General features: G+C 43.3%; 2 protein-coding genes and 1 long non-coding RNA gene across 3 annotated transcripts in view; 1 reads left to right on the plus strand and 2 right to left on the minus strand.

The window, feature by feature from the left end:
• The first annotated feature begins 8 nt into the window (after positions 1–8).
• On the plus strand, positions 9–17842 carry LOC135522760 (uncharacterized). Its single transcript, XR_010452722.1, has 3 exons — positions 9–152; positions 3084–3139; positions 16970–17842. It is a non-coding gene; the product is annotated as an uncharacterized LOC135522760 (long non-coding RNA).
• Positions 13552–23376, minus strand: pdia4 (protein disulfide isomerase family A, member 4). Its single transcript, XM_064949321.1, has 10 exons — positions 23073–23376; positions 21411–21573; positions 20995–21200; positions 20583–20721; positions 20150–20355; positions 19858–20016; positions 15300–15451; positions 15004–15160; positions 14555–14788; positions 13552–14341 (listed from the first exon to the last, which is right to left on the minus strand). The coding sequence occupies exons 1-10, from the start codon at positions 23149–23151 to the stop codon at positions 13926–13928; spliced, it is 1911 nt and encodes a 636-aa protein (XP_064805393.1). The 5' UTR covers positions 23152–23376; the 3' UTR covers positions 13552–13925.
• A 253-nt stretch (positions 23377–23629) lies between these two features.
• LOC135521660 (polycystin-1-like protein 1) overlaps positions 23630–25652 on the minus strand; it is a 34606-nt gene continuing 32583 nt past the window's right edge. The window contains 4 exon segments of the mRNA XM_064947344.1: positions 23630–24552; positions 24725–24843; positions 25041–25181; positions 25337–25498. Coding sequence (XP_064803416.1) covers positions 23985–24552; positions 24725–24843; positions 25041–25181; positions 25337–25498 — 990 coding nt within the window. The 3' untranslated portion in view covers positions 23630–23984.

Here is a 25652-nt window from a genome sequence, read left to right on the forward strand (position 1 = left end):
CCCCGGAATGGGGAACATGTGGAGAAGTTTCCTTTGTTCTCTTGGTTATCAACGATACAAATGCCTAGCAAAGATGTAGATGCGAAGTGTTTACTCTATTACCTGGTGCCACATGTATGTGCAACTATTTACAATTACGACTCCTCATCATGGTAATATCATATTTAATAATCCATGAGAAAATGTGTAATGTACAATTTCAGTAGATATGAGTAAATATTGGTAGCAAAACCGTTTAGTACAAAGCAATGTACGGTGGATGTGTTTTATATTGTAGAAAACAGTGTATAAAGTAAATATCTGCTTTATTTTTATTCTGGCCATGGCATGTAACCTTGTTATGGTCGGGTATAGCCTCAACAGTCTAAAGTCGCTTTCTGTCATCACATTTTCTCTATATGCACTGACAGAAAAGAGCAAGGGAGGATAATTGCTTACTCATTGCGTTAGCTTCCCTCTCCTCAAAACTCATTGAAGGAGAAGTGGCTCTCATCTAATAGATTTTGGGAGAGAGGACGCGAGGAGTAAGCAATTATTCTCCTTAGCTCTTTCCTGAGTATTCAATTGACATCTTACCCATGACAGTAAAAACTAATTATTGTTCATCCTCTTGTACATACTTTACAGCTAGGCTGAGTTTACTGACTTGTAATCATGTAGGGAGGTCGACAAGGAGAGGGAGCCACTTTAGATTATTGAGAAGGAGCCCTCCTCTCCGCTAGGGTTATCCAGTTTACTAAGTCCCACCCTACTCATACGCTCATTGGTAGATGGTCCGGGATACGAATCGGCCTCGTTCAGAACAGTTCAGTTTGCTCATACAGTAACAGCAAAGATTTTTATAACTAAACCAAGATTGACCAAAACCCGTCGTTTCAAATGGGAACGAATGAGTCAGAACTAGCAAGGAGGTGGGCAGAGCCAAGCACGAGCTAGCGAGATCCTATTGGCTCATATTTCCGTTAGGGAACGCCTAGTTTGAAGTGCGCGTGTGCATTTTATAAAAAAATATTTAACCTTTATTTAACTATGAAGTGCGTGTGTGCATGAACTAAATTCGCATTTGCACTCCTAAACAATGCACTTTTTAAAAAACTATAGCAAAATGTAAAGTCTACAAAATTTTGTCCATTCTGTTAGTAGCATATTTTAGTTTTGGGAACAGAACTGTATTGAGATCAATTGTTTCATCGATTAGAAAATAAGCAGAAAATCGGCCAAAATCCATCTCATTGCATCTTCTCCCACTGCCAGCCATGTAACGTACTTAAGTAAAAAAAAAAAAATAGTTTAATGTACCACTTCGTTTTTTGGGGTGTCTGTACTTTACTATTTATATTTTTCTCTGATTTTACTTCACTACATTCCTAAAGAAAAGGATGGACTTTTTACTCCATACATTTTCCCTAACATCCAAAAGTACTAGTTACAATTTGAATGCTTAGCAGTGCAGGAAAAATATAAAATTCACACACTTATCAAGAGAATCACTAAACATGAATGCTTCCTTTGTAAATTACGTCTGAATGTTGGAGTTGCCACCAGCTGTCAAAAAAAAGTTCTAAAAAAGGAAATTGTGCCATCTGGTTTGCTAAATATAAGGAATTTGATGTATAGCATTTACTTTTACTTTGTACTTTTACTCAAGTATGACAATTGAGTACTTTTTCCACAACTGTACTTAAGTACATTTAAAATCTTGTACTTTTAGACTTTTACTCAAGTAGTATTTTACTGGGTTACTCATTTTATATTAAGGTATCTTTACTTTTACTCAAGTATGACACCACTTCCCACAGCCTGACACTTGGCTTTGGAAACGCCAAGCAGATGCTTCACATTTATACATCCAGTGAAATATTTTCAATGAACAGAAATATCTGTCTCATTGTGCTATCTGTGGTAGTATTGTCTACAGTATGCACAGAATATTCAATATTTTCATATTACAAAACACATCTCATGTGTTCTATAGCCCTCAAATTCAACTCTGAACCTCAAAGCCAGTTCCACTGCTTTTTTTCATTGTTCCCCTCAATGTTATTATAGTAAACTAGAACAGAAACTAAAACTAATGATGAATGATTAGCATGAGGTTGTAAGTAACATGAACATTTTCCAGAACATAGACATATCTGATATTGTCAGAAAGCTTAAATTCTTGTTAATCTAACTGCACTGTCCAATTAAAAGTAGCTATTACAGTAAAGTAGCTATTGTTTGAGGAGTGCACAGTTTTGAACTTAAAGTTTTTAATAAACAAATTAGGCACATTTGGGCAGTCTTGATACAAAACATTTAACAGAAGTGGATTGGATCAGTCTAAAACGTTGCGCATACACTGCTGCCACCTAGTGGCCAAAATCTAAATTGCACCTGGGTTGGAATAATACATTATGGCCTTTCTCTTGCATTTCAAAGATTATGGTACTTTGTATTTTCTTTGTATTATCTTTTACCAGATCTAATGTGTTATATTTTCCTACATTCTTTTTACATTTCCACAAGTGTTTCCTTTCAAATGGTATCAAGAATATGCATATCCTTGCTTCAGGGCCTGAGCTACAGGCAGTTAGATTTGGGTACGTCATTATAGGCGAATATTGAAAAAAGGGTCCGATCCTTTAGTTTTTTTAAGATAGACTTTATAATTGAAAGGTAGACTCAGCTAGATGATGTTGCCACAAGCAGCACCCAGATACTGGGAGCATTTGAATGGTAAGGCAAAAGCAACCGACTGTAGACGATCGTCGGGAGTGGTTTTCCAAAAGCAAGGCTCAGATCAACATGGCATTAGGCAGGTTTCCATTGACACAGGTTTATTCTACAAAAGCAATTTCGCAAAATAAAACATTGCGACTTGTGTAATGGACACGGCAGATATAGGAGACATTTTCTAAAGACAGACATTTTTATGAGTTCAAAGGGTAGATATCTTTATTGCAACAAATGATGGAGACTGTTTTTCAGGTAAATTATGATTGCCGAATACGTAACTATAAGCTCCACTTCACATTTAATTCAAAATGCCTACAGCTTGCAAAATAAATAAACATTGCTATAAAAATATGGTTTCTTTTCAGGACAAGGATTATCCTGACTTTCAAGAATGCCTGAATTGCTTTGCCTTGCTGTTCTGGTAGGTTATTAAGTTTCACCATCCAATTATTTAAAATCTACAGGAATGCAAGTTTCACCATGGCACTGTCTGTGGAAATTTAAGTTACAGCCTTATTCTAAAATGTATTAAATAGTTTTTTCGCCTCATACAATACCCCATAATGACAAAGCAAAAACAGACATTTTTGCAAATGTATAAAATAAAAAATAAAATGGAAATATAACATTTAAATAACTATTCAGACCCTTTACTCAGGACGAGTCGTCTTGGGTATGACACTTCAAGCTTGGCACAGCTGTTTTTGTGGAGTTTCTCCCATTCTTATCTGCAGATCCTCTCAAGCTCTGTCAGGTTGGATGTGGAGTGTCGCTGCACAGCTATTTTCAGGTCTCTCCAGAGATGTTAGATCGGGTTCAAGTCTGGGCTCTGGCTGAGCCACTTGTGGACATTTAGAGACTTGTCCCGAAGCCACTCCTGCATTGTCTTGGCAGTGTGCTTAGGGTTGTTGTCCGGTTGGAAGATGAACCTTTGCCCCAGTCTGAGGTCCTGAGTTTTCTGGAGCAGGTTTTCATCAAGAATCTCTGTACTTTGCTCCGTTCATCTTTCCCTCGATCCTGACTAATCTCCCTGTCCCTGCTGCTAAAAAACATCCCCACAACATGATGCTGCCACTACCATGCTTCACTTGTAGGGATGGTGCCAGGTTTCCTCAAGACACATGACATTCAGGCCAAGAGTTCAGTCTTGGTTTCATCGGTCCAGAGAATCTTATTTCTCCAAGCGGGCTGTCATGTTCCTTTTACTGAGGAGTGGCTTCCATCTGGCCAGTCTACCATAAAGGCCTGATTGGTGGAGTGCTGCAGAGATGGTTGTCCTTCTTGAAGGTTCTCCAATCTCCACAGAGGAACTCTAGAGCTCTGTCAGAGTGACCATCGGGTTCTTGGCCACCTCCCTGAGAAAGGCCCTTCTCTGATTGCTCAGTTTGGCCAGGCAGCCAGTTGTTGGAAGAGTCTTGGTAGTTCCGAATTTCTTCCTTTTAAGGAAAATGGACTCCACTGTATTCTTGGGGACCTTCAATTCCGGCAGAATTGTTTTGGTACCCTTCCCCAGATTGTAGCTCCCTTCAGTAACCACGAGCACAACCGTTCCTTGATTTTAACTGGTGGCTTTATTCTGTAGTTTTAGTCAGAATTATCACCTTCCGTGAGAACTATAAAGTAAATGAAAAATACAATTAAGCACACTCTTACAACCTTATCTTACGAGTGACTTATTAGCTTGGTATAACTCTGAAGTGCTTACATACATAACAGTTTAACCGGCGTTATAACGGGTTCAGATTAAACACATGAATAAAGGAAAAAATACCTCATTGGCTGCTTATTACAGAAGGGAGGAAATCAAACTTCACACGTATTATTCCTGGCATGAATTCACACTTCATCCTAACATACACTCTTCAACCTTTATGAACTACACCCGATGACATGAAAACTTAGCTAACGCAGCGCAGGATTGCCTTCTCTCCAAAAGTGTGTTGCTACAATTAGGATCCCCATTACAACAGTATTAGCTACGTAGTTCCGCTTGTATTATCATTTCCCCGCACAGCGGACACGTAAACAATTCAAACAAAAGACAACGACATAACCTGTAAGTCTAACTGTCAGTTACACAGATCTGTGCCTCTACACAATCCTGTCTTGGAGCTCTATGGACAATTCCTTCGACCTAATGGCTTGGTTATGGCTGACATGCACTGTCAACCGCGTGACCTTATATAGACAGGTGTGTGCCTTTAACCACAGGTGGACTCCAATCATGTTGTAGAAACATCTCAAGGATGATCAATGGAAACAGGATGCACCTGAGCTCAAGTTTGAGTCTCATAGAAAAGGGTATGAATACTTGTGTAAATAAGGTATTACTGTTTTTTTTATTAATATGCAAAACGTCTAAAAACCTGTTTTACTTTGTCATTATGTGGTATTGTGTGTAGATTGATGAGGAAAACATTTTATTTAATCAATTTTAGAATAAGGCTGTAACGTAACAAAATGTGGAAAAGGGGAAGGGGTCTGAATACTTTCCGAATGCACCGTATTAGTCAATTACTGCATTCTATCCATGCTGGCTTTCGCGGGCTACCTGAGACATGAAACAGCTAGATAGGAGGGCATACAGGCTGTCACCAATTTATTAATTTGCCTAAATGGTAATGGAAACATTTTGGTGTGACTTCATTATGTCCACCAGTTTTTATTGACACAAGATAGTTACATGGAAATGCACCATTGCAGGCAATTGTCACATCTATTTTCAATGCAAACCTTTTAAATGTCGACAATAAATCACTGGACAATTTAAGGGATTGTACATTATTTATAATGAGGCATACCTGGAGAAAATTGGAAGTCTGAAATGAAAATGGATGGCCCTCCCTTCAGTACCCTCCCTTAACACTCGAAAAATTATTTGTGACCCTCCCCTATACCCAAAAGATTAACTAAAACATAAAGTGGATAGCAGAGAACATGCATACTGTTTACCCTCACTCCTAGGACAGACCAGAGCCTTAGATAGGCCTACTGTATGCCGTTTTAGAAACGGATCTTCGTTTTGTAAGCATTACATGGTAAAGTAGCTAGAAGGTTGTGGTTTCGCAGAACACTCGGACAATGATAGGGGTGAAAAATCTTTATTACAATAAAATCACTGCATTAATCTATATTATTTACGGTTTGAGAAAAATAGCCTTTTATAAACGCATTTCATGCAATTCTACGTCATTTTACATAACAAGCAGAATCTGTTATAATACCACAACAGAGCATGACAACTAATGAACAGCACCAGAGATGTTTTGATTTCTATACAAGCTATTGTTAAAAAAATAGGATAGTCTAAGTTTGGGACAGTGCTAAAGTTGTCTAAAAAATTGAGCACAACAGAACCAGTTATGACTGAAGTATATAAGAGTATCTTCTAGGCTAAATTAGAAATCCTAAATGTATCTTCTAGGCTAAATTAGGATCCTAAATGCGAAATGTATAGATAGGCATGTTGCTGAAATGCTGAGCACTGCTGCCAGGCTCTAGCGCAGGGGTATTCAACTCTTACTTTACAGTCCGGAGCCTGCTGGTTTTCTGTTCTACCTGATATTTAATTGCGAGCACCTGGTGTCCCAGGTCTAAATCAGTCCCTGGTTAGAGGCGAACAATGAACAAATGCAGTGGAACTTGCTTCGAGGTCCAGAGTTGAGTTTGAGGGCTCTAACGTGTAACAAATGCTTCACAATTTATTTAATAAATGGTCGTCTATAGCCTTGAAATAATTATAATGTAGCCTAAATAATTCCTTTTTGTGCCTTGGTGGGCTACATGGCTTGATCCTGATTGATTTAGAGTTAGTATGTTGTTTAATAGCCTGCTGAAATGTTGAGCGTCAATTAATAGTGACAGAATCACACTTTACATCCCAAGCAAAGTAAATTGTTTGTCTCCTTGACTATAGGTTGTAACGCAGCCTCTGCATGTCATGGAGACAAACCAAATATATTCTATATGCATCGGAGTCACGTCTTTCCCCGACATTTTACAGCTTGTTTCTAGCATAAAGAATTGCGGACAAAAGCATTGTTATACACTAAGTGTACAAAATATTAGGAACACCTTCCTAATATTGAGTTGCACCCCCCTTTGCCCTCAGAAAGTGTTCCACAGGGATGCTGGCCCATGTTGACCCGAATGTTTCCCACAGTTGTGTCAAATTGTCTGGAAGTCCTTTGGCTGGTGGACCATTCTTGATACATGCAGGAAACAGTTAAGTGTGAAAAACCCAGCAGCATTGCAGTTCTTGACACTCTCAAAACTACACATGGCACCTACTACCATACGCTGTTCAAAGGCACTTCAATATTTTGTCTTACCCATTCACCCTCTGAATGGCACACATATACAATCCATGTCTAAACCTCCCCATCATCTACACTGATTGAAGTGGATTTAACATTAATAAGGGATCATACACTTATTCCAAAATCATGGGCGTTAATATGACAATGGATCCCCCTTTGCCGCTACAACAGCCTCCACTCTTCTGGGGAGGCTTTACACTAGATGTTGGAACATTGCTGCAGGAACTTGCTTCCATTCAACCACAAGCATTAGTGAGGTCGGCCACTGATGTTGGGTGATTAGGCCTGGCTCACAGTTGGAGTTCCAATTCATCCCAAAGATGTTCGATGGGGTTGAGGTCAGGGCTCTGTGCAAGGCCAGTCCAGTTATTCCACACCGATCTCAACAAACCATTTCTGTATGGACCTCGTTGTGCATTGGGGCATTGTAATGCTGAAACAGGAAAGGGCTTTTCCCAAACTGTTGCCGCAAAGTTGGAATCACAGAATCGTCTTGAATGTCAGTGTATGCTGTAGCGTTAAGATTTTCCTTCACTGGAACTAAGGGGCCTAGCCCGAACCATGAAAAACAGCCCCAGACTATTTTTCGTCCTCCACCAAGCTTTGCAGTTGGCACTATGCATTCGGGCAGGTAGCGTTCTCCTGGCATCTGCCAAACCCAGATTTGCCCGTCAGACTGACAGATGTTGAAACGTGATTCACCACTTCAGAGAATGCTTTTCCACTGCTCCAGAGTCCAATGGCGGCGAGCTTTACACCATACATCGTTGTGCATGGGAGACGATGCTTGGCATTGCGCATGGTGATCTTAGGCTTGTGCGCGGCTGCTTGGCCATGGAAACCCATTTCATGAGGCTCCTGAAGAACGGAGAGTTTGCTTCCAGAGGTAGTTTGGAACTCGGTCCTGACTCGGTCGTAATCTGATTACATTCAGGGCTCCCGAGTGGTGCAGTGGTCTAAGGCACTGCATCTCAGTGCTGGAGGTGTCACTACAGACCCTGGTTCAATTCCAGGCTGAATCACAATCGGCCGTGATTGGGAGTCCCATAGGGCGGCGCACAATTGGTCCAGCTTCGTCCGGGTTTAGGGTTTTGCCGTGGTAGGCCGTCATTGTAAATAATATTTTTTTTCTTAACTGACTTGCCTAGTTAAATAAAAATCCCAAATACTTTTAGATTACTTTCCCCTTAAGAAGAATTAGAAAAATAGCAACATTTATGTTACCAATTGAACAAAATCTATTGCAGGATAAATCAATATTAAAGTTTACATAGCTGGCCATGTATGGATGTTACATTTTACGTTATGGGTTGGTTAAGATGGCTTCTTCTAATCCATCGCATTCTACTACATATAATAATGCAATCAAATTATATCTTTATATTAAAAACCAAAGTCTATCAGAATTATAGTCATTGCAATAAATGTTATACCCCTTGATCATCAAGAATAGGATTTGTAGATATGCAAGTACAGATTTGCCAAATTGTTTAACCTGAGCATAACTCCAAAAACGAAGGACTTATTAGCCAGCCCTACTGTGTTGTTTATGATCTTGTTGTCATGGAGGACGGATTGGGCTCATTGATTTGTGTTTAAAAATAAATGCTGCGCTCATGTAATGTCATGCTTTCAGCACTACTGAAAAGTGCATTTGACGTGTGAAAAATGAATGCCGTATGCTGCATTTGCTATAGGTTTATTGTTTACCTTTTTGTTGGTGACCCTTTATATCTTGATAATATGCAGCTGTTAAAAGGGCAAATTCACAGATGAAACAATAACAACCCCCCACCCCGACTCTGTTTTGGTTAAAAGCTGATGGGCCTGGAGAAATGTAACCACTCTCAGATTAATAGACAGAGCTAAGGTTATACACTGCTCAAAAAAATAAGGGGAACACTAAAATAACACATCCTAGATCTGAATGAATGAAATATTCTTATTAAATACTTTTTTCTTTACATAATTGAATGTGCTGACAACAAAATCACGCAAAAATTATCAATGGAAATGAAATTTATTATCAATCCATGGAGGTCTGAATTTGGAGTCACACTCAAAATTAAAGTGGAAAACCACACTACAGGCTGATCCAACTTTGATGTAATGTCCTTAAAGCAAGTCAAAATGAGGCTCAGTAGTGTGTGTGGCCTCCACGTGCCTGTATGACCTCCCTACAACGCCTGGGCATGCTCCCGATGAGGTGGCGGATGGTCTCCTGAGGGATCTCCTCCCAGACCTGAACTAAAGCATCCGCCAACTTCTGGACAGTCTGTGGTGCAACGTGGCGTTGGTGGATGGAGCGAGACATGATGTCCCAGATGTGCTCAATTGGATTCAGGTCTGGGGAACGGGCGGGCCAGTCCATAGCATCAATGCCTTCCTCTTGCAGGAACTGCTGACAATGAGGTCACATGAGGTCTAGCATTGTCTTGCATTATGAGGAACCCAGGGCCAACTGCACCAGCATATGGTATCACAAGGGGTCTGAGGATCTCATCTCGGTACCTAATGGCAGTCAGGCTACCTCTGACGAGCACATGGAGGGCTGTGCGGCCCCCCAAAGAAATGCCACCCCACACCATAACTGACCCACCGCCAAACCGGTCATGCTGGAGGATGTTGCAGGCAGCAGAACGTTCACCACGGCGTCTCCAGACTCTGTCACGTCGGTCACATGTGCTCAGTGTGAACCTGCTTTCATCTGTGAAGAGCACAGGGCGCCAGTGGCGAATTTGCCAATCTTGGTGTTCTCTGGCAAATGCCAAACGTCCTGCACGGTGTTGGGCTGTAAGCACAACCCCCACCTGTGGACGTCCCGCCCTCATACCACCCTAATGTAGTCTGTTTCTGACCGTTTGAGCAGACACATGCACATTTGTGGCCTGCTGGAGATCATTTTGCAGGGCTCTGGCAGTGCTCCTCCTGCTCCTCCTTGCACAAAGGCAGAGGTAGCGGTCCTGCTGCTGGGTTGTTGCCCTCCTACGGCCTCCTCCACGTCTCCCTGATGTACTGGCCTGTCTCCTGGTAGCGCCTCCATGCTCTGGACACTACGCTGACAGACACAGCAAACCTTCTTGCCACAGCTCGCATTGATGTGCCATCCTGGATGAGCTGCACTACCTGAGCCACTTGTGTAGGTTGTAGACTCCGTCTCATGATACCGCTAGAGTGAAAGCACCGCCAGCATTCAAAAGTGACCAAAACATCAGCCAGGAAGCATAGGGACTGAGAAGTGGTCTGTGGTCACCACCTGCAGAACCACTCCTTTATTGGGGGTGTCTTGCCAATTGCCTATAATTTCCACCTGTTGTCTATTCCATTTGCACAACAGCATGTGAAATTTATTGTCAATCAGGGTTGCTTCCTAAGTGGACAGTTTGATTTCACAGAAGTGTGATTGACTTGGAGTTACATTGTGTTGTTTAAGTGTTCCCTTTATTTTTTTGAGCAGTGTACAGTTGAAGTTTACATACACATTAACCAAATACATTTAAACTCAGTTTTTCACGATTCCTGACATTTAATCATTGTAAAAATTCACTGTCTTAGGTCAGTTAGGATCACCACTTTATTTTAAGAATGTGAAATGTCAGAATATTAGTAGAGATAATGATTGATTTCAGATTTTCAGCCACCAATTGTGCAAGTTCTCCCACTTAAAAATATGAGAGAGGCCTGTAATTTTCAATACTTTCTTATATACCCTTTGTTGGCAATGACAGAGGTCAAAAATGTTCTGTAAGTCTTCACAAGGTTTTCACACACTGTTGCTGGTATTTTGGCCCATTCCTCCGTGCAGATCTCCTCTAGAGCAGTAATGTTTTGGGGCTGTTGCTGGGCAACACAGACTTTCAACTCCCTCCAAAGATTTTCTATGGGGTTGAGATCTGGAGACTGGCTAGGCCACTCCAGGACCTTGAAATGCTTCTTACGAAGCCACTCCTTCGTTGCCCGGGCGGTGTGTTTGGGATCATTGTCATGCTGAAAGACCCAGCCACGTTTCATCTTCAATGCCCTTGCTGATGGAAGGAGGTTTTCACTCAAAATCTCACGATACATGACCCCATTCATTCTTTCCTTTACACGGATCAGTTGTCCTGGTCCCTTTGCAGAAAAACAGCCCCAAAGCATGATGTTTCCACCCCCATGCTTCACAGTAGGTATGATGTTCTTTGTATGCAACTCAGCATTCTTTGTCCTCCAAACACGACGAGTTGAGTTTTTACCAAAATGTTCTATTTTGGTTTCATCTGACATTCTCCCAATCTTCTTGTGGATCATCCAAATTGCTCTCTTGCAAACTTCAGACGGGCCTGGACATGCACTGGCTTAAGCAGGGGGGCACTGAAGGATGTGAGTCCATGGCGGCGTAGTGTGTTACTGATGGTAGGCTTTGTTACTTTGGTCCCAGCTCTCTGCAGGTCATTCACTAGGTCCCCCCGTGTGGTTCTGGGATTTTTGCTCACTGTTCTTGTGATCATTTTGACCCCACGGGGTGAGATCTTGCATGGAGCCCCAGATCGAGGGAGATTATCAGTGGTCTTGTATGTCTTCCATTTCCTAATAATTGCCCCCACAGTTGATTTCTTCATACCAAGCTGTTTACCTATTGCAGATTCAGTCTTCCCAGCCTGGTGCAGGTCTACAATTTTGTTTCTGGTGTCCTTTGACAGCTCTTTGGTCTTGGCCATAGTGGAGTTTGGAATGTGACTGTTTGAGGTTGTGGACAGGTGCCTTTTATACTGATAACAAGTTCAAACAGGTGCCATTAATACAGGTAACAAGTGGAGGACAGAGGAGCCTCTTAAAGAAGTTACAGGTCTGTGAGAGCCAGAAATCTTGCTTGTTTGTAGGTGACCAAATACTTATTTTCCACCATAATTTGCAAATAAATTCATTAGAAATCCTACAATGTGATTGCTGGATTTTTTTTCTCTCATTTTGTCTGTCATAGTTGAAGTGTACCTATGATAAAAATTACAGGCCTCTCTCATCTTTTTAAGTGGGAGAACTTGCACAATTGGTTGCTGACAAAATACTTTTTTGCCCCACTGTACATCCACAGGTACACCTCCAATTGACTCAAATGATCAATTAACCTATCACACTTCCTTACTCAAGAAAACAAAAAAAGGAGACCATGTTTGTATGCGGCGTTAACTCTATTTTTACATTGTTCGCAAACATTTCCGATATGTGACACGTATTAATGCCAAAATAATTTGCAAAACAGGCAAGCCCCCCAAAATATATATATGTTTTGGCAAAAAATGTGGGTCTCAAAACAGGTGGGGCTCTGCCTTTCTCAATGTCATTGAAAAAAAAGTCAAAGATTTTTTTTCCTCACATGCAGTCCAAATTTAAAAGTAATCCTCGAAGTAATCTTGTTCTTTGAAAGTATCTAATCTGATTACAATAGTTTTGCTGGTAACGTAACAGACGTTCATTTTTTTGTAATCCCTTACATGTAACAGATTACATGTAATTTATGGTCGGGGGTTAACGGATTACATGACCATCCCCCATTTTCCATCAGGTAACAATGTAAATTTCAACCACTCCCTAAAGGAAACATGAGTGTTGCCATTCATCACACATACTCACAATCTGAAACCATCATGTGGACATCGTACAATCAGTGAGAACCTCATATCACTTGAATATATAGCTACTGTACACCGTGCAAATTGGTTTGTCATGTCTTTGGTCTCATTCGTGTGGGTAAAACAAATTGGTTGACAATAGAGCCTCACGCAATGCAGGAAATCCCTGCAGGATGAGCAACTGTAGACTGCAGTCAAAACGTCATTGATCACAATTTTTGTACGGTTAATGCAGTTGACATGTAGATCCAAGTTGGACAATTTTATCCCCAAAATAGGTGGTCACCACCTTTCAAAGTGATCCAGTTGTAAGCAGCCAGAGATGACAACATTGAGATGACAACAGTGCAAGACTGCACTCTGCCACATGGAGTATCTGCACATGTGCAAGTGTCACACAGCAGCTATTTTACCAAAATAGCAGAGAAGTTGTCGCTCAACCCTCCTGGTTGTTGCAGATATTGACTCACTAGTTTGTCGTGCATCTAGGTATTCTCGCAGTTTACCTTTAAACCTGACCCATCACCTTACACATTAAATGCCCCTACAGTCGCAGGAATGGACATCCCCAAAATTGATACAACACACATGAGCCTAGCCTCCCACACATCTGTCCAACAGTAAAGCTAAATATAATTTTTTTTAATAAAACTTCAAATTAAAATGTAGTAAAATGTATCTAAAAACAATTCAACTTAATATAATAACCTCTAATCAGGGAATGATTTAGAAGGGGTGCAATTAATTCAGGTAGATCAGAAAACCAGCAGGCTCAGGACCTTGTAGGGTAAGAGTTGAATACTCCCATCCTATATAATAGGACAGACATTCCTTAATTTTGCTTTCACCCATCCTGTGTCCTCAGTACAGCTGACAAGGAGAATAATTATGCACCCCACACAACACACAGTTCATGTTTTATTTGAAAAGGCTTAGAACTCAGTACTTACACATTTTTAGACATGGAAAACAAAAGCAGAATCTCTTGATTTGAACAGAAAAAGATTTTACATGTGGTAAATCAGAGAAATTCAGTAACAGCCCTCTGTGGGGACATTCAAATCAACTCCGACCCCCTAAACACTAGGCCCTAGTGGAGATCTGAGATTGTTGGATACATATGGTGGTAGCGCCATCTTGCACATAGGTGGTTAGGGTGTAGGGGCTAGGAAGGGTTGATTTGTAATTGACAGTCTGCCCTTTGCTCCTCCAGGGCACCTGGAACTTGTAGTCTCTACACTGGCATGGTTAAAGTTCTTAGCTACTCAGAAAGAGATGTTTAAAGTTCATCTTTGCTCTGTGATAACTTTGTGGCATGCTGTTCCAAGAACTTACTAAATCCTTCTATGGTTCTATCCCCACCCTCAAATTTGATTGGGCTCTGCTTGCTGTTGCTAGGTGCAAAGTAGATGGTAGGGAAGCCCTCTGTTTTATAGCTGTCGTGAGGCACGTCATTAGCCGTGGCGTCCATTTTGGCAATGACCAGGTTCTTCTCGTTCTTGTATTTTTTGCCCAGGGCGGTGTAGTCGGGGTCCAGCTTCTTGCAGTGACCGCACCACGGGGCGTAGAACTCGATCAGGACGTCTTTCTTGGTATCCATGACAATGTCGTCGAAGGTCTTTCCAACCACTACCGTCACAGGGCCTTTGTTGTTCTTGGGCACCGGCTGGGATTTGATGACAGGCTTCAGTTTGCCTACAGAGAGGGAGAGACAAGAATGGACACAGACATGATGACCAATGGACACTAATGTATAATCCATTACACGATATTGGAAAAGACCTGTCACATACGGATGATATTTGGCTGGATGCAGACAAGGTACTCAACTCAGGTTAATATGTAACTCAATACAACATCTTGTGGTTTTAAGTCGTGACATTTTATAACAATTGCTGTAAAGCTCACCTTTCTTAAAGGCCATGATGAATTCCCTCAGCACCTCAGAGTCAAACTCCTCAGGCTCCATGGCAAACTTCTTGCCACCATCTCCCAGAATCCCCACATTGACTTCCTCCCCACTGTCGCTGAGCCCCAGGCTCTTCAGCTCATCTGAATAGTCCTCCTCGTCAGCGATTGCAAAGGTGTATTCCGGGAAATCCTTGGCCACCTCCAGAACCTTGCTCCTCCAGAATTGGGTGGCTAGAACAGAGATAGAAGGGGTTATCAGACATGAGGCATGAGATGAGCTGCAATTAACACCGCCAAGGTTGTCCAACCGCCGGTCCTGGAGGAGAGCTACTGGTAGTGCAGGCTTTTGTTCCAGCTCTTCAGCATGTCAAGAAAGGTATTATGGAAGCTACGCAGCTTTAGACAATATTCACACAATCTAGGAAATAAGGGGTTAGGACACTTGCCTTTCCTGAAGTCGAAGCCGAAGTCCACACCGTAGTAGACAACGACCAGCGGCCTCTTAGTGTAGCGTTTAGCATCGTTGCTCTGTTTCCTGTGACCCACCAGTGGCAGGATGTGTTTCTTAAAAAAGTCCTGCACCTCAGACACCTCTGTGGAGTCCTGAAAAGGAGAGAGGCCAGGTTATGAGATCATACATTAAAACATGCACAAATAATTTCAGCATTTTCTTAGGTCAGGAGAGCATGCTTCATTGACGTCTACTTGAGGTTAGACAAACACACCTTGTGGACAGACTTACTTTGATGGTGAGTGTGTGTGAAGCTTTCTCATACTTGGACCTGAACTTCTCAGGCTGCACCATGACGACCTGGCCGGGGGAAGCCTTGAGGAGCTTGGCCAAGTCTGAACTGAAGGTATGGAGGAACTTGAAGTCCTCTCTAAGAACATGACCTGGGAGGACAGATAGGAGGGGAACACAGTACAATCACTATTGATCCCCTTTAGAAAGCCTCACCAGGAGCTCAGGAATTTCCTATACACCCTCAATACTAAACATATAGCATGCTATGTATAGTCACTCAGGGTTCGTACAGACCGTGGCAAGTCAAAGTCAAGGACTTAAGTACTTTTTCAAGCACTAATATTTATTTTCCAGGACCATCAATTTTTAAAAAGTTCATCGCCACAACCTTCTGGGGAACCTTACAAGTTCTACTCAATAATGTTGTTTTGTAGGGCTGTCCCAGACAAAATTAAATAGGGTGTGTCTATATAGGGAACTCCACATGTTTGAAGAAAATCTATACTGTAGGTAGGCTACTGAGCTCATCTTATGCTTTAAGCACACCGATTAAATAATCAAGACAAATGACAGGGAGCAAGAGATCAAGATAGCCTAACCAGAAGAAATAGGGTAGCCTAGTGGTTAGAGTGTTGGACTAGTAACCGAAAGGTTGCAAGTTCAAATCTCCGAGCTGACAAGGTACAAATCTGTCATTCTGCCCCTGAACAGGCAGTTAACCCACTGTTCCTAGGCCGTCATTGAAAATAAGAATTTGTTCTTAACTGACTTGCCTGGTTAAAAGGTAAAATAAAAAACACACTCCTGGTTAGGCTATATATAAAAAAAATAATAATAACTGTTCCCGAACCTCTTTCAGCTGGCCTTGGCAGATTCTGCCAGTAAGCTCCTGAATTTACCAGTAGGTAATGGCTACAGGGGTCAAACTTTTCAATTTAGAATGCCAATTTATCTTACCATTTCTACTAAACTGCATGCCAGTTTGGATTGTCATATGCACATTTCCATGGAACAGTTACATTTCATATACACTGCTCAAAAAAAATAAAGGGAACACTTAAACACAATGTAACTTCAAGTCAATCACACTTCTGTGAAAGCAAACTGTCCACTTAGGAAGCAACACTGATTGAAGTCTCCGGAGCAATGAACCGCACTTGCCTTCTCTGCCTGGCCGGTTCCCCTCTTTCCACCGGGATTCTCTGCCTCTAACCCTATTACAGGGGCTGAGTCACTGGCTTACTGGGGCTCTCTCATACCGTCCCTGGGAGGGGTGCGTCACCTGAGTGGGTTGAGTCACTGATGTGATCATCCTGTCTGGGTTGGCCCCCTTGGGTTGTGCCGTGGCGGAGATCTTTGTGGGCTATACTCAGCCTTGTCTCAGGATGGTATGTTGGTGGTTGAAGATATCCCTCTAGTGGTGTGGGGGCTGTGCTTTGGCAAAGTGGGTGGGGTTATATCCTTCCTGTTTGGCCCTGTCCGGGGGTGTCCTCGGATGGGGCCACAGTGTCTCCTGACCCCTCCTGTTTCAGCCTCCAGTATTTATGCAGCAGTAGTTTGTGTCGGGGGGCTAGGGTCAGTTTGTTATATCTGGAGTACTTCTCCTGTCCTATTCGGTATCCTATGTGAATTTAAGTGTGCTCTCTAATTCTCTTTCTCTTTCGTAGGACCTGAGCCCTAGGACCATGCCTCAGGACTACCTGACATGACTCCTTGCTGTCCCCAGTCCACCTGGCCGTGCTGCTGCTCCAGCTTCAACTGTTCTGCCTTATTGGATCATGCTGGTCATTTATGAACATTTGAACATCTTGGCCATGTTCTGTTATAATTTCCACCCGACACAGCCAGAAGAGGACTGGCCACCCCACATAGCCTGGTTCCTCTCTAGGTTTCGGGCTTTCTAGGGGGTTTTTCCTAGCCACCGTGCTTCTACACCTGCATTGCTTGCTGTTTGGGGTTTTAGGCTGGGTTTCTGTACAGCACTGAGATGTCAGCTGATGTACGAAGGGCTATATAAATAATTTTGATTTACAATGAATTTCACATGCTGTTGTGCAAATGGAATAGAAAACAGGTGGAAATTAGGCAATTATCAAGACACCCCCAATAAAGGAGTGGTTCTGCAGGTGGTGACCACAGACCACTTCTCAGTTCCTATGCTTCCTGGCTGATGTTTTGGTCACTTTTGAATGCTGGCGGTGCTTTCACTCTAGTGGCATCATGAGACGGAGTCTACAACCCACACAAGTGGCTCAGGTAGTGCAGCTCATCCAGGATGGCACATCAATGCGAGCTGTGGCAAGAAGGTTTGCTGTGTCTGTCAGCGTAGTGTCCAGAGCATGGAGGCGCTACCAGGAGACAGGCCAGTACATCAGGAGACGTGGAGGAGGCCGTAGGAGGGCAACAACCCAGCAGCAGGACCGCTACCTCCGCCTTTGTGCAAGGAGGAGCAGGAGAAGCACTGCCAGAGCCCTGCAAAATGATCTCCAGCAGGCCACAAATGTGCATGTGTCTGCTCAAACGGTCAGAAACAGTCTCCATTAGGGTGGTATGAGGGCGGGACGTCTACAGGTGGGGGTTGTGCTTACAGCCCAACACCGTGCAGGACGTTTGGCATTTGCCAGAGAACACCAAGATTGGCAAATTCGCCACTGGCGCCCTGTGCTCTTCACAGATGAAAGCAGGTTCCCACTGAGCACGTGACAGACGTGAGAGTCTGGAGACGCTGTGGAGAACGTTCTGCTGCCTGCAACATCCTCCCGCATGAGCGGTTTGGCGGTGGGTCAGTTAAGGTGTGGGGTGGCATTTCTTTGGGGGCCGCACAGCCCTCCATGTGCTCGCCAGAGGTAGCCTGACTGCCATTAGGTACCGAGATGAGATCCTCAGACCCCGTGAGACCATATGCTGGTGAGGTTGGCCCTGGGTTCCTCCTAATGCAAGACAATGTTAGACCTCATGTGGCTGGAGTGTGTCAGCAGTTCCTGCAAGAGGAAGGCATTGATGCTATGGACTGGCCCGCCCGTTCCCCAGACCTGAATCCAATTGAGCACATCCCGTCTCGCTCCATCCACCAATGCCACGTTGCGCCACAGACTGTCCAGGAGTTGGCGGATGCTTTAGTCCAGGTCTGGGGAGATCATACAGGCACGTGGAGGCCACACTCACTACTGAGCCTCATTTTTACTTGCTTTAAGGACATTACATCAAAGTTGGATTTGCCTGTCGTGTGGTTGTCCACTAATTTTGAGTGTGACTCCAAATCCAGACCTCCATGGGTTGATATATTTGATTTCCATTGATAATTTGTGATTTTTGTCAGCACATTCAACTAAGTAAAGAAAAAAAGTATTTAATAAGAATATTTCATTCAGATCTAGGATGTGTTATTTTAGTGTTCCCTTTATTTTTTTGAGCAGTGTATAATAAAGTCTTCGTATCTGAAAATCATCATGTGGTTCATAAAAATTCTAAAAGTAACTATTGCAAACAATGTAAAAATAGCCTCCAGAAAGCCAACAAATAAAAACAGTGTAGCCTGCACGTAGAAAATTCCCTGATAAAAATAAATATCCTATGAATCACTTTGGCTACGCATGGCCTGTCTACAAGGAACTTTAAACATTGTATCAACTAGGTCCAGCCTGAAGCTGGTGCTAGCAAACTTGCAATATTGTATAGAATATTCTGGGCCCTCAGAGTTTCCTGTACCAGTGAGCTCTGGACTAACATAGCTGTAGGCCATTTGTGCAAGGGATAAGAAGTGATCAGGTAGGCCTATTCTATTACTTTTCCACCGGATCAGAGCATGACATTGCCTGCCTGCTCGCCCCTCCCGCCATTGTGCTGAGTGGTTATCAAAAGAGCTGGAACATTTTTACAAATTGACAATCATTCCTCAACGTAGTCTCTCAATGCATGTAAAAACAGATTGATTACGTGCCGTTTGAGGTGAAGAAAAATGTGAGAATTCACCATCACTGTGGAGCTTAAGACAATCAGAAATACTATCAGATGTGCAAGTTTATTGGCCTACACTTTACATGCAGGCCAGGTAGCCTAGGCCTACTTCTATGGGTAATCTTGTTTGCGTCCTTACGCAACACTGACAAGAGCGCTTCAACCAAACACGTAAATGGTATGAAAACTTGTTGCTCACAAGTATAGCCTAGGTTGTGCAGTCCGCAAACTAAGTGTCCACTCAGACAATGAGAATGGTAAAAAACTAATAATTGAATACATTAACAAATTACTGTAACCAAACAAACATTGTAGATGAGAAATTAATGGTAAACTACTGGTGAGCCATCATCACAGCCTCTGCAATGTATTAGTCCACTGAGACATGCATTAATCAGACAGGTGTCTGTTACACACACATATGACCCTTGACTTTTTCCACATTTTGTTAAATTAAAGCCTTATTCTAAACCGATTAAATTAAAGTACCAATTTGAGAAAATGTCAGATTTTCACGGTATTCCAGTACCAAATTCAAGTACTTGAAGTGCCTTGTGTGCACCAAAGCATTGTTAATTAAAAATTATTGAATACTTACAGGCCTCTAGGTAGAGGTCGTAGGTCGTATCCTGCTCTGAGGAAAACACACCCACTATGACAGCGTCGTCACCATCTTTTATAAACTCTGACACCTGTTTCACCATCTGCACCTGCTTGGAGGGAGGCCCTGCCTGCTCGCTCATATAGTCAACAATTCCTACACAGAGAGAACACAGAATAGTTAGAACACTTGGCTATATCATTACAATGGGACACATCCTAAAATCCATAATGTTAGCAGATATATGTAGTTATTGGGTAGTGTCTGAAAGTCTGAAGTGCGGACATACCACTCTTCTCTCTGGGTCCATTGTAGTCGAAGGCCTTCCCCTTCCTGAAGATCTTGAGGGTGGGGTACCCCGACACCCCGAAACGGATGGCAATGTCCTTCTCCTGGGTGGCGTCTACCTTGGCCAGGGGGATGGGAGGAGAGCGCTGGCTCAGGTCCTTGGCTGCCTTCTCATACTCTGGAGCCAGCTGCTTACAGTGGCCACACCTGGAGGGACAGTTAAAACAGCACCATAACGCTTCGTTAGGCAGGAACAGTCATGAAGCTTCATATAAAGCTATTTTATCACCTCCACTGCTTTACTAGATAGAAAACATAACGGAAGTGATATATTTCATGCATCAGACCAGTGCAGATGAAGAAGAGACAAGGACATGAAGTGACTAGATCATTGAGATGCATCCTAAACGTTGTTTGGAGGTGGACTGACTGACCATGGGGCGTAGAACTCCACCAGGATGATGTCAGCGTTGTTGACCACATCGTCAAAGCTGTCCTTGGTCAGCACCAGGGTTGCCTCAGGAGGGGGCTTCCAGTCTGGCTGGGCCACCTCCTTCACTTGAGCCACAATGGCTGAAACACAACCACAGTTCACACATTAATAGTGTTACTAAACTGAAACTGGAAGGGGGTTGCAAGCCAGTCAGGTTACCTCTTTCACTCGAGCCACAATGACTGAAACAATCAGTTATAACATTACCAATGCTACTGAAGTGAAACTAAGATAGTAGCCTTTGTACCAGTCTGTTTTCGCTTTAGTCAAACAAGGCCAAGATGTACTAGCGTAGTCAAATATAGAAACAGAGAGCCAGGCTACCAGCTCAGTCTTGTTAGTGGTTGTCCTACCCTGCTCATTCTTGGCGCCATCATACTCCACAGGCTCCCCCTTCTTCATGATCTTGAAGGTGGGATATCCCGACACCTCAAATCTACTTGCTAAGGTACTGGACTTGGTCGCATCCACTTTGGCCACAGGGATAGGGGGGTCATTCTCTTTCAGACTCTGGGCGATCTTCTCATACTCAGAAGCAAACTGCTTACAGTGGCCACACCTGGGAGAGGGGGGGAGAACAGATTAGAGAAGTGTCAATCAAGGGGGAAATTATTTCAATGGTGCATATATCCCATGCATTTGAGAAGGCCTTCCGGTTCTCACACTGCATTATCGGCTACCAAGAACTGCACAAAAGATGTGGATGGACACATCGCCAATGACTGACAAATAATGACTTATTGTCAACTCTCCCTTTACGCAAACTTACCATGGGGCATAGAACTCTACCAGCACAGTGTCCTTGCCCTCCATGAACGTGTCAAAGTTGTTGTCGGTCAGGACCAACACTCCGTTCTCATCCTTCACCTCTGTTCCATCATCTTCATCATCCTCTTCATCGTCACTGTCAACCTCAGCGCCTTCTGCTACATCTGCAAACATCATTGATAACAGTGAAATCAACAGAACATCTAGCAACAAGTCAGGACAGCGCAGTTGGGAGCTTACCCAGGGGAGCTTACCCAGGGGAGCTTACCCAGGGGAGCTTACAGCAGGCCCACCTTTTGGGTTCTCAGCTGAAAGCATGGAACATACAATGAACAAAAATAAATGCAACATGCAACAATTTAAGATTTTACTGAGTTTGAGTTCCTTCTACTGTATGAACTGAAAATTGAAAAATTCATTAGGCCCTAATCTATGGATTTCACATGACTGGGAATATAGATATGAGTGTTGGTCACAGATCCCTTAAAAAAATGGTATGGTGGATAATAAAACCAGTCAGTATCTGGTGTGACCATTTCAGGATCTGTGCACTCAAATTGCCATTGATAAAATGCAATTGTGTTTGTTGTCCATTGCTTATGCCTGCCCATACCATAACCCCACCGTGGGACACTTCACAACATCAGCAAACTTCTCACCCACACAACACCATACACGCTGTCTGCATTCTGCCCGTTACAGTTGAAACCATAATTCATCTGTGAAAAGCACCCTTCTCCAGCATGTCAGTGGCCATCAAAGGTGAGCATTTGCACACTGAAGTCAGTTACAATGCCGAACTGCAGTCAGGTCAAGACCCTGGTGAGGACGACGAGCACATAGATGAGCTTCCCTGAGACGGTTTCTGACAGTTTGTGCAGAAATTCTTTGGTTGTGCAAACCCCCAGTTGTATCAGCTGTCCGGGTTGCTTTCCAGACGATCCCACACATGAAGAAGCCAGCTGTGGTCCTGGGCTGGCATGGTTACACATGTTCTGCAGTTTGGACATACTGCCAAATTCTCTCAAATGTTGGAAGCGGCTTATTGAAGAGAATTTAACATTAAATTATCTGGCAACAGCTCTCGTGAAATTCCTGCAGTCAGCATGCCAAATCGCACTCTCCCTCAACTTGAGACATCTGTGGCATTGTGTTGTGTGACAAAACTGCACATTTTAGAGTGGCCTTTTATTTTCCCCAGCACAAGGTGCACCTGTGTATTGGTATTGATATACCACACCTGTCCGGTGGATGGATTACACTTAGTACAGTAATTGTATCTTTAGTATTAGAAATGTTTGTCATTCCTATAGCAGTCAAGTTCCAAATCTTTCCAAACTGGATCGCGTGCAAGGTGTATTTGCGTTTAAACTGAACATTTGTGCAGCGTCGGGGCACTTTCCTCACAAGGTTAAATAAATGGGGATGTCCAATGACATGCAATTAGTCATGATAAGAACAAAAACACGCTGTAACGTTACGGAGTACGCACAACATTCTATAAAAGCTAGCCAGCAGTTAATAATTAGCTAGCTAGTCACCCAACTAGCTCGCGAATACGAGCTGACTGGCTAATTATAACGACAGAAGAAGCCAGCTAGCTAGCGTGTACACGAACTGGCAAACTTAATTCATTGCTAGTTAACGTTAGCTAACTACTTACCATCTTCTTCACATTGGATAACAGTGGCAAAGTGGGCAACGCCAAGCAAGACAATTAGCAGCAGTGCTATCTTTCTCATTGTCAGGTTTTCCAATGGGATGCTAGCCGTGTAACGAGTGAGACTTCTCCCTTTCAGCTAGTAACTGATGAATATAATCACATGGGTCTATTATGAGCAATCTCTGTAGCGCTTGATCATTCCTGAAGTGAAGTGAAATTAAACTGATCTTTGGCTTGTGGCTCCATACAAACTAAAGACTTCAGAAATCACGCTCCCCACCTCCCGAAATTGAATTTGTCTGACTTGCCACGTTCTAATTGGCTGTCATCGTCGGTTTTCCTCCAATTGCGTACCGCCACTTAATTCCTGGATCCTGTACGTTCGAGGGTGCCATTGGATAGTTTACCAATTATTGTAATGTCATTGGACTGAAGAGACTACTGTTTTTCAACCGTGAGTGAACAGTTAAACAAGAAAGTTGTACTAGTACTTTTGATATCAACAGGATCATGAAGAGGTTTATTTATTTATTTATTGTGCAAGGACGTCCCTGGATTGCTGCAACAATGCAACTGTCCTGTAAACATATTAGTTAGTCAGTGAGCCATGTTGTAATGTTCATTATTTCAAGAAACAGTGTGCACTCCCCTCACCCTATCCTGCACACCATTTATTTGAGAAAGTATTTTACACACCATTTATTTATTTGTTTTACAACCAGTGCACCTTGTTTATTTAATGTTTTTGAAAATAGACATGGTGACACAAACAGTGGCCTACTGAATACTTGTAATTAAGCCTTATCCCCTCCACACAGAGTATTTAAACATATTTTTTTCATAATATCCCTCTTGAATAGCATATTGATGAAGATAATTCATTATTTCATTCATTAGACTCGACATACAGTGTCAACCCCAGCACTGTCTGACTGTCCCTAGGAATCCCTCCTCTTCTGGCTCAGTCTCCCGGGCTCCCGGGCTCCCATGGACCATAACCTCCACCACAGCCCTGTGTGGCCCTCCATGGCCCTCCATCACCCCAGAAGCAGTGGTATATCTGGAGCTGGGCCCCTCTACTGTAGCCCATTGGGTGTTTCTGGGACTTCTGTGGCTCTTCTTACCAGACCGACCGACAGTGGTCCAGTGGCTGATCTGATTCTCCAGAACCACAGTCTTAACCAGCTGATTATCTATCCAGCCTGTTAGGCTCTGGATCTGAGGCATGTTGTCCCATGTCCGAGCCTCAGCTAGGTGCACCAAATCTGGGGAGGAGAGGTAGCTTGGCCCCCCTATGGAGGTGGAGATCTGGAGGTTTCTGTCTGATGGGTGCTCTCGGGAGATCCACCCTGGTGCTCCACTATGCAGGGGACTGACGGATGGCCCAACCCTACTTGAGAGTCCCCCAGCTGGGGCTGGGGTCTGCCTCCTCTGGCCTGACTGCTGCAGATGGTGGAGGGTCTCCAACTCAAGCTGAGACCTGGGATGGAAATAAAAATGACTGGTTAACAACCCAGGCCATCTGAGTGACTTAGGACTATGCTAACTAACTGAGCTAAAGCTGGGCGAACATAGTTCAGTGAATCACCTCTGCCATTCTATGGCAGGCTTATGCTGTTTTTGATGTGAATTATATTTAGTTGTGGTTTTACCTGTAGTGGTGTGCGTCAGGTGAGTGTTCCCTGGAGGTCAGTGGGAGGTTGGTGATGTCAGGGGGATCATTGAGAAGTGTTTCTTCAGTCACGTGTGCTGTTTCACTGGCAGCAGAGCGCTACAAAAGAAACGCACACCCTTAAAACTGTGCTGGAATCAGGGACAGCTCATGAGATGGTGGTCAGTTCAAATTGAAAGTGGGACCTGTCTAACTAACAACACCTAGATTGCTTCACAGAGGCTTACATATTCAAAGGTTATGCCTAAATCATATATACACTGGCAGGTTGGTTCAGACAGTGTGGGTGTGCCCACCTGTGAGGCCAGGCTGGAGGGGCTCTGGGTGGGGGAGAAGATATCTTTAGGTTGTAGGGTGTGGTGCAGACTGTTAGAGAAGGCATTTAGTCTAAACTGCAGCTCATCCACCAGGCTCTCAAATTCCTCCAGGTAAAAACTCTGAGGAGAAAAAAAATATATCAGCCAGTTAACCCCTTCCATACCTCAATCTAAACCACAAGGTTGTTCTCTGCTTTCATTGGCAGTCAAAGCAAAGCAGTCCTATCTTCAAAACTATCTTTTGGACATTAGCATGGAGGTCAAAGGTCACTCACTCTCCTGTGGGCATGGCTATCTGTCCATCTCTGTCTGCGTTGGCCAATGAGCACAGCTGCCCGACCCCTGACGTAGCCAACCACGTCACAGAGAGTCAGTAGGCTCCTCCTCCTACCAGCTAGTTTAGCAGCTCTCACTAACGAGGAGACGATTCCAGTCAACTGGAGACATAGAGACAGACAGACAGACAGACAGACAGACAGACAGACAGACAGACAGACAGACAGACAGACAGACAGGCAGACAGACAGGCAGACAGACAGGCAGACAGGAGCAGAGGGTTTACAGCAGACATATGTAGCTTGCTAGGTCTGG

Source organism: Oncorhynchus masou, chromosome 30 (genome assembly GCF_036934945.1).
Source record: "Oncorhynchus masou masou isolate Uvic2021 chromosome 30, UVic_Omas_1.1, whole genome shotgun sequence".
In the NCBI taxonomy this organism is placed as follows: domain Eukaryota; kingdom Metazoa; phylum Chordata; class Actinopteri; order Salmoniformes; family Salmonidae; genus Oncorhynchus; species Oncorhynchus masou.

Coding starts and splice junctions, on each gene's coding strand:
- pdia4 (XM_064949321.1), bottom strand. CDS start 23,151: ATGAGAAAGATAGCACTGCTGCTAATTGTCTTGCTTGGCGTTGCCCAC. Junction 15,452..19,857: donor CGACCTCTACCTAGAGGCCT/GTAAGTATTCAA, acceptor CTGTCCTCCCAG/GTCATGTTCTTAGAGAGGAC. Junction 14,342..14,554: donor CATCATGGCCTTTAAGAAAG/GTGAGCTTTACA, acceptor CCCTCTCTGTAG/GCAAACTGAAGCCTGTCATC.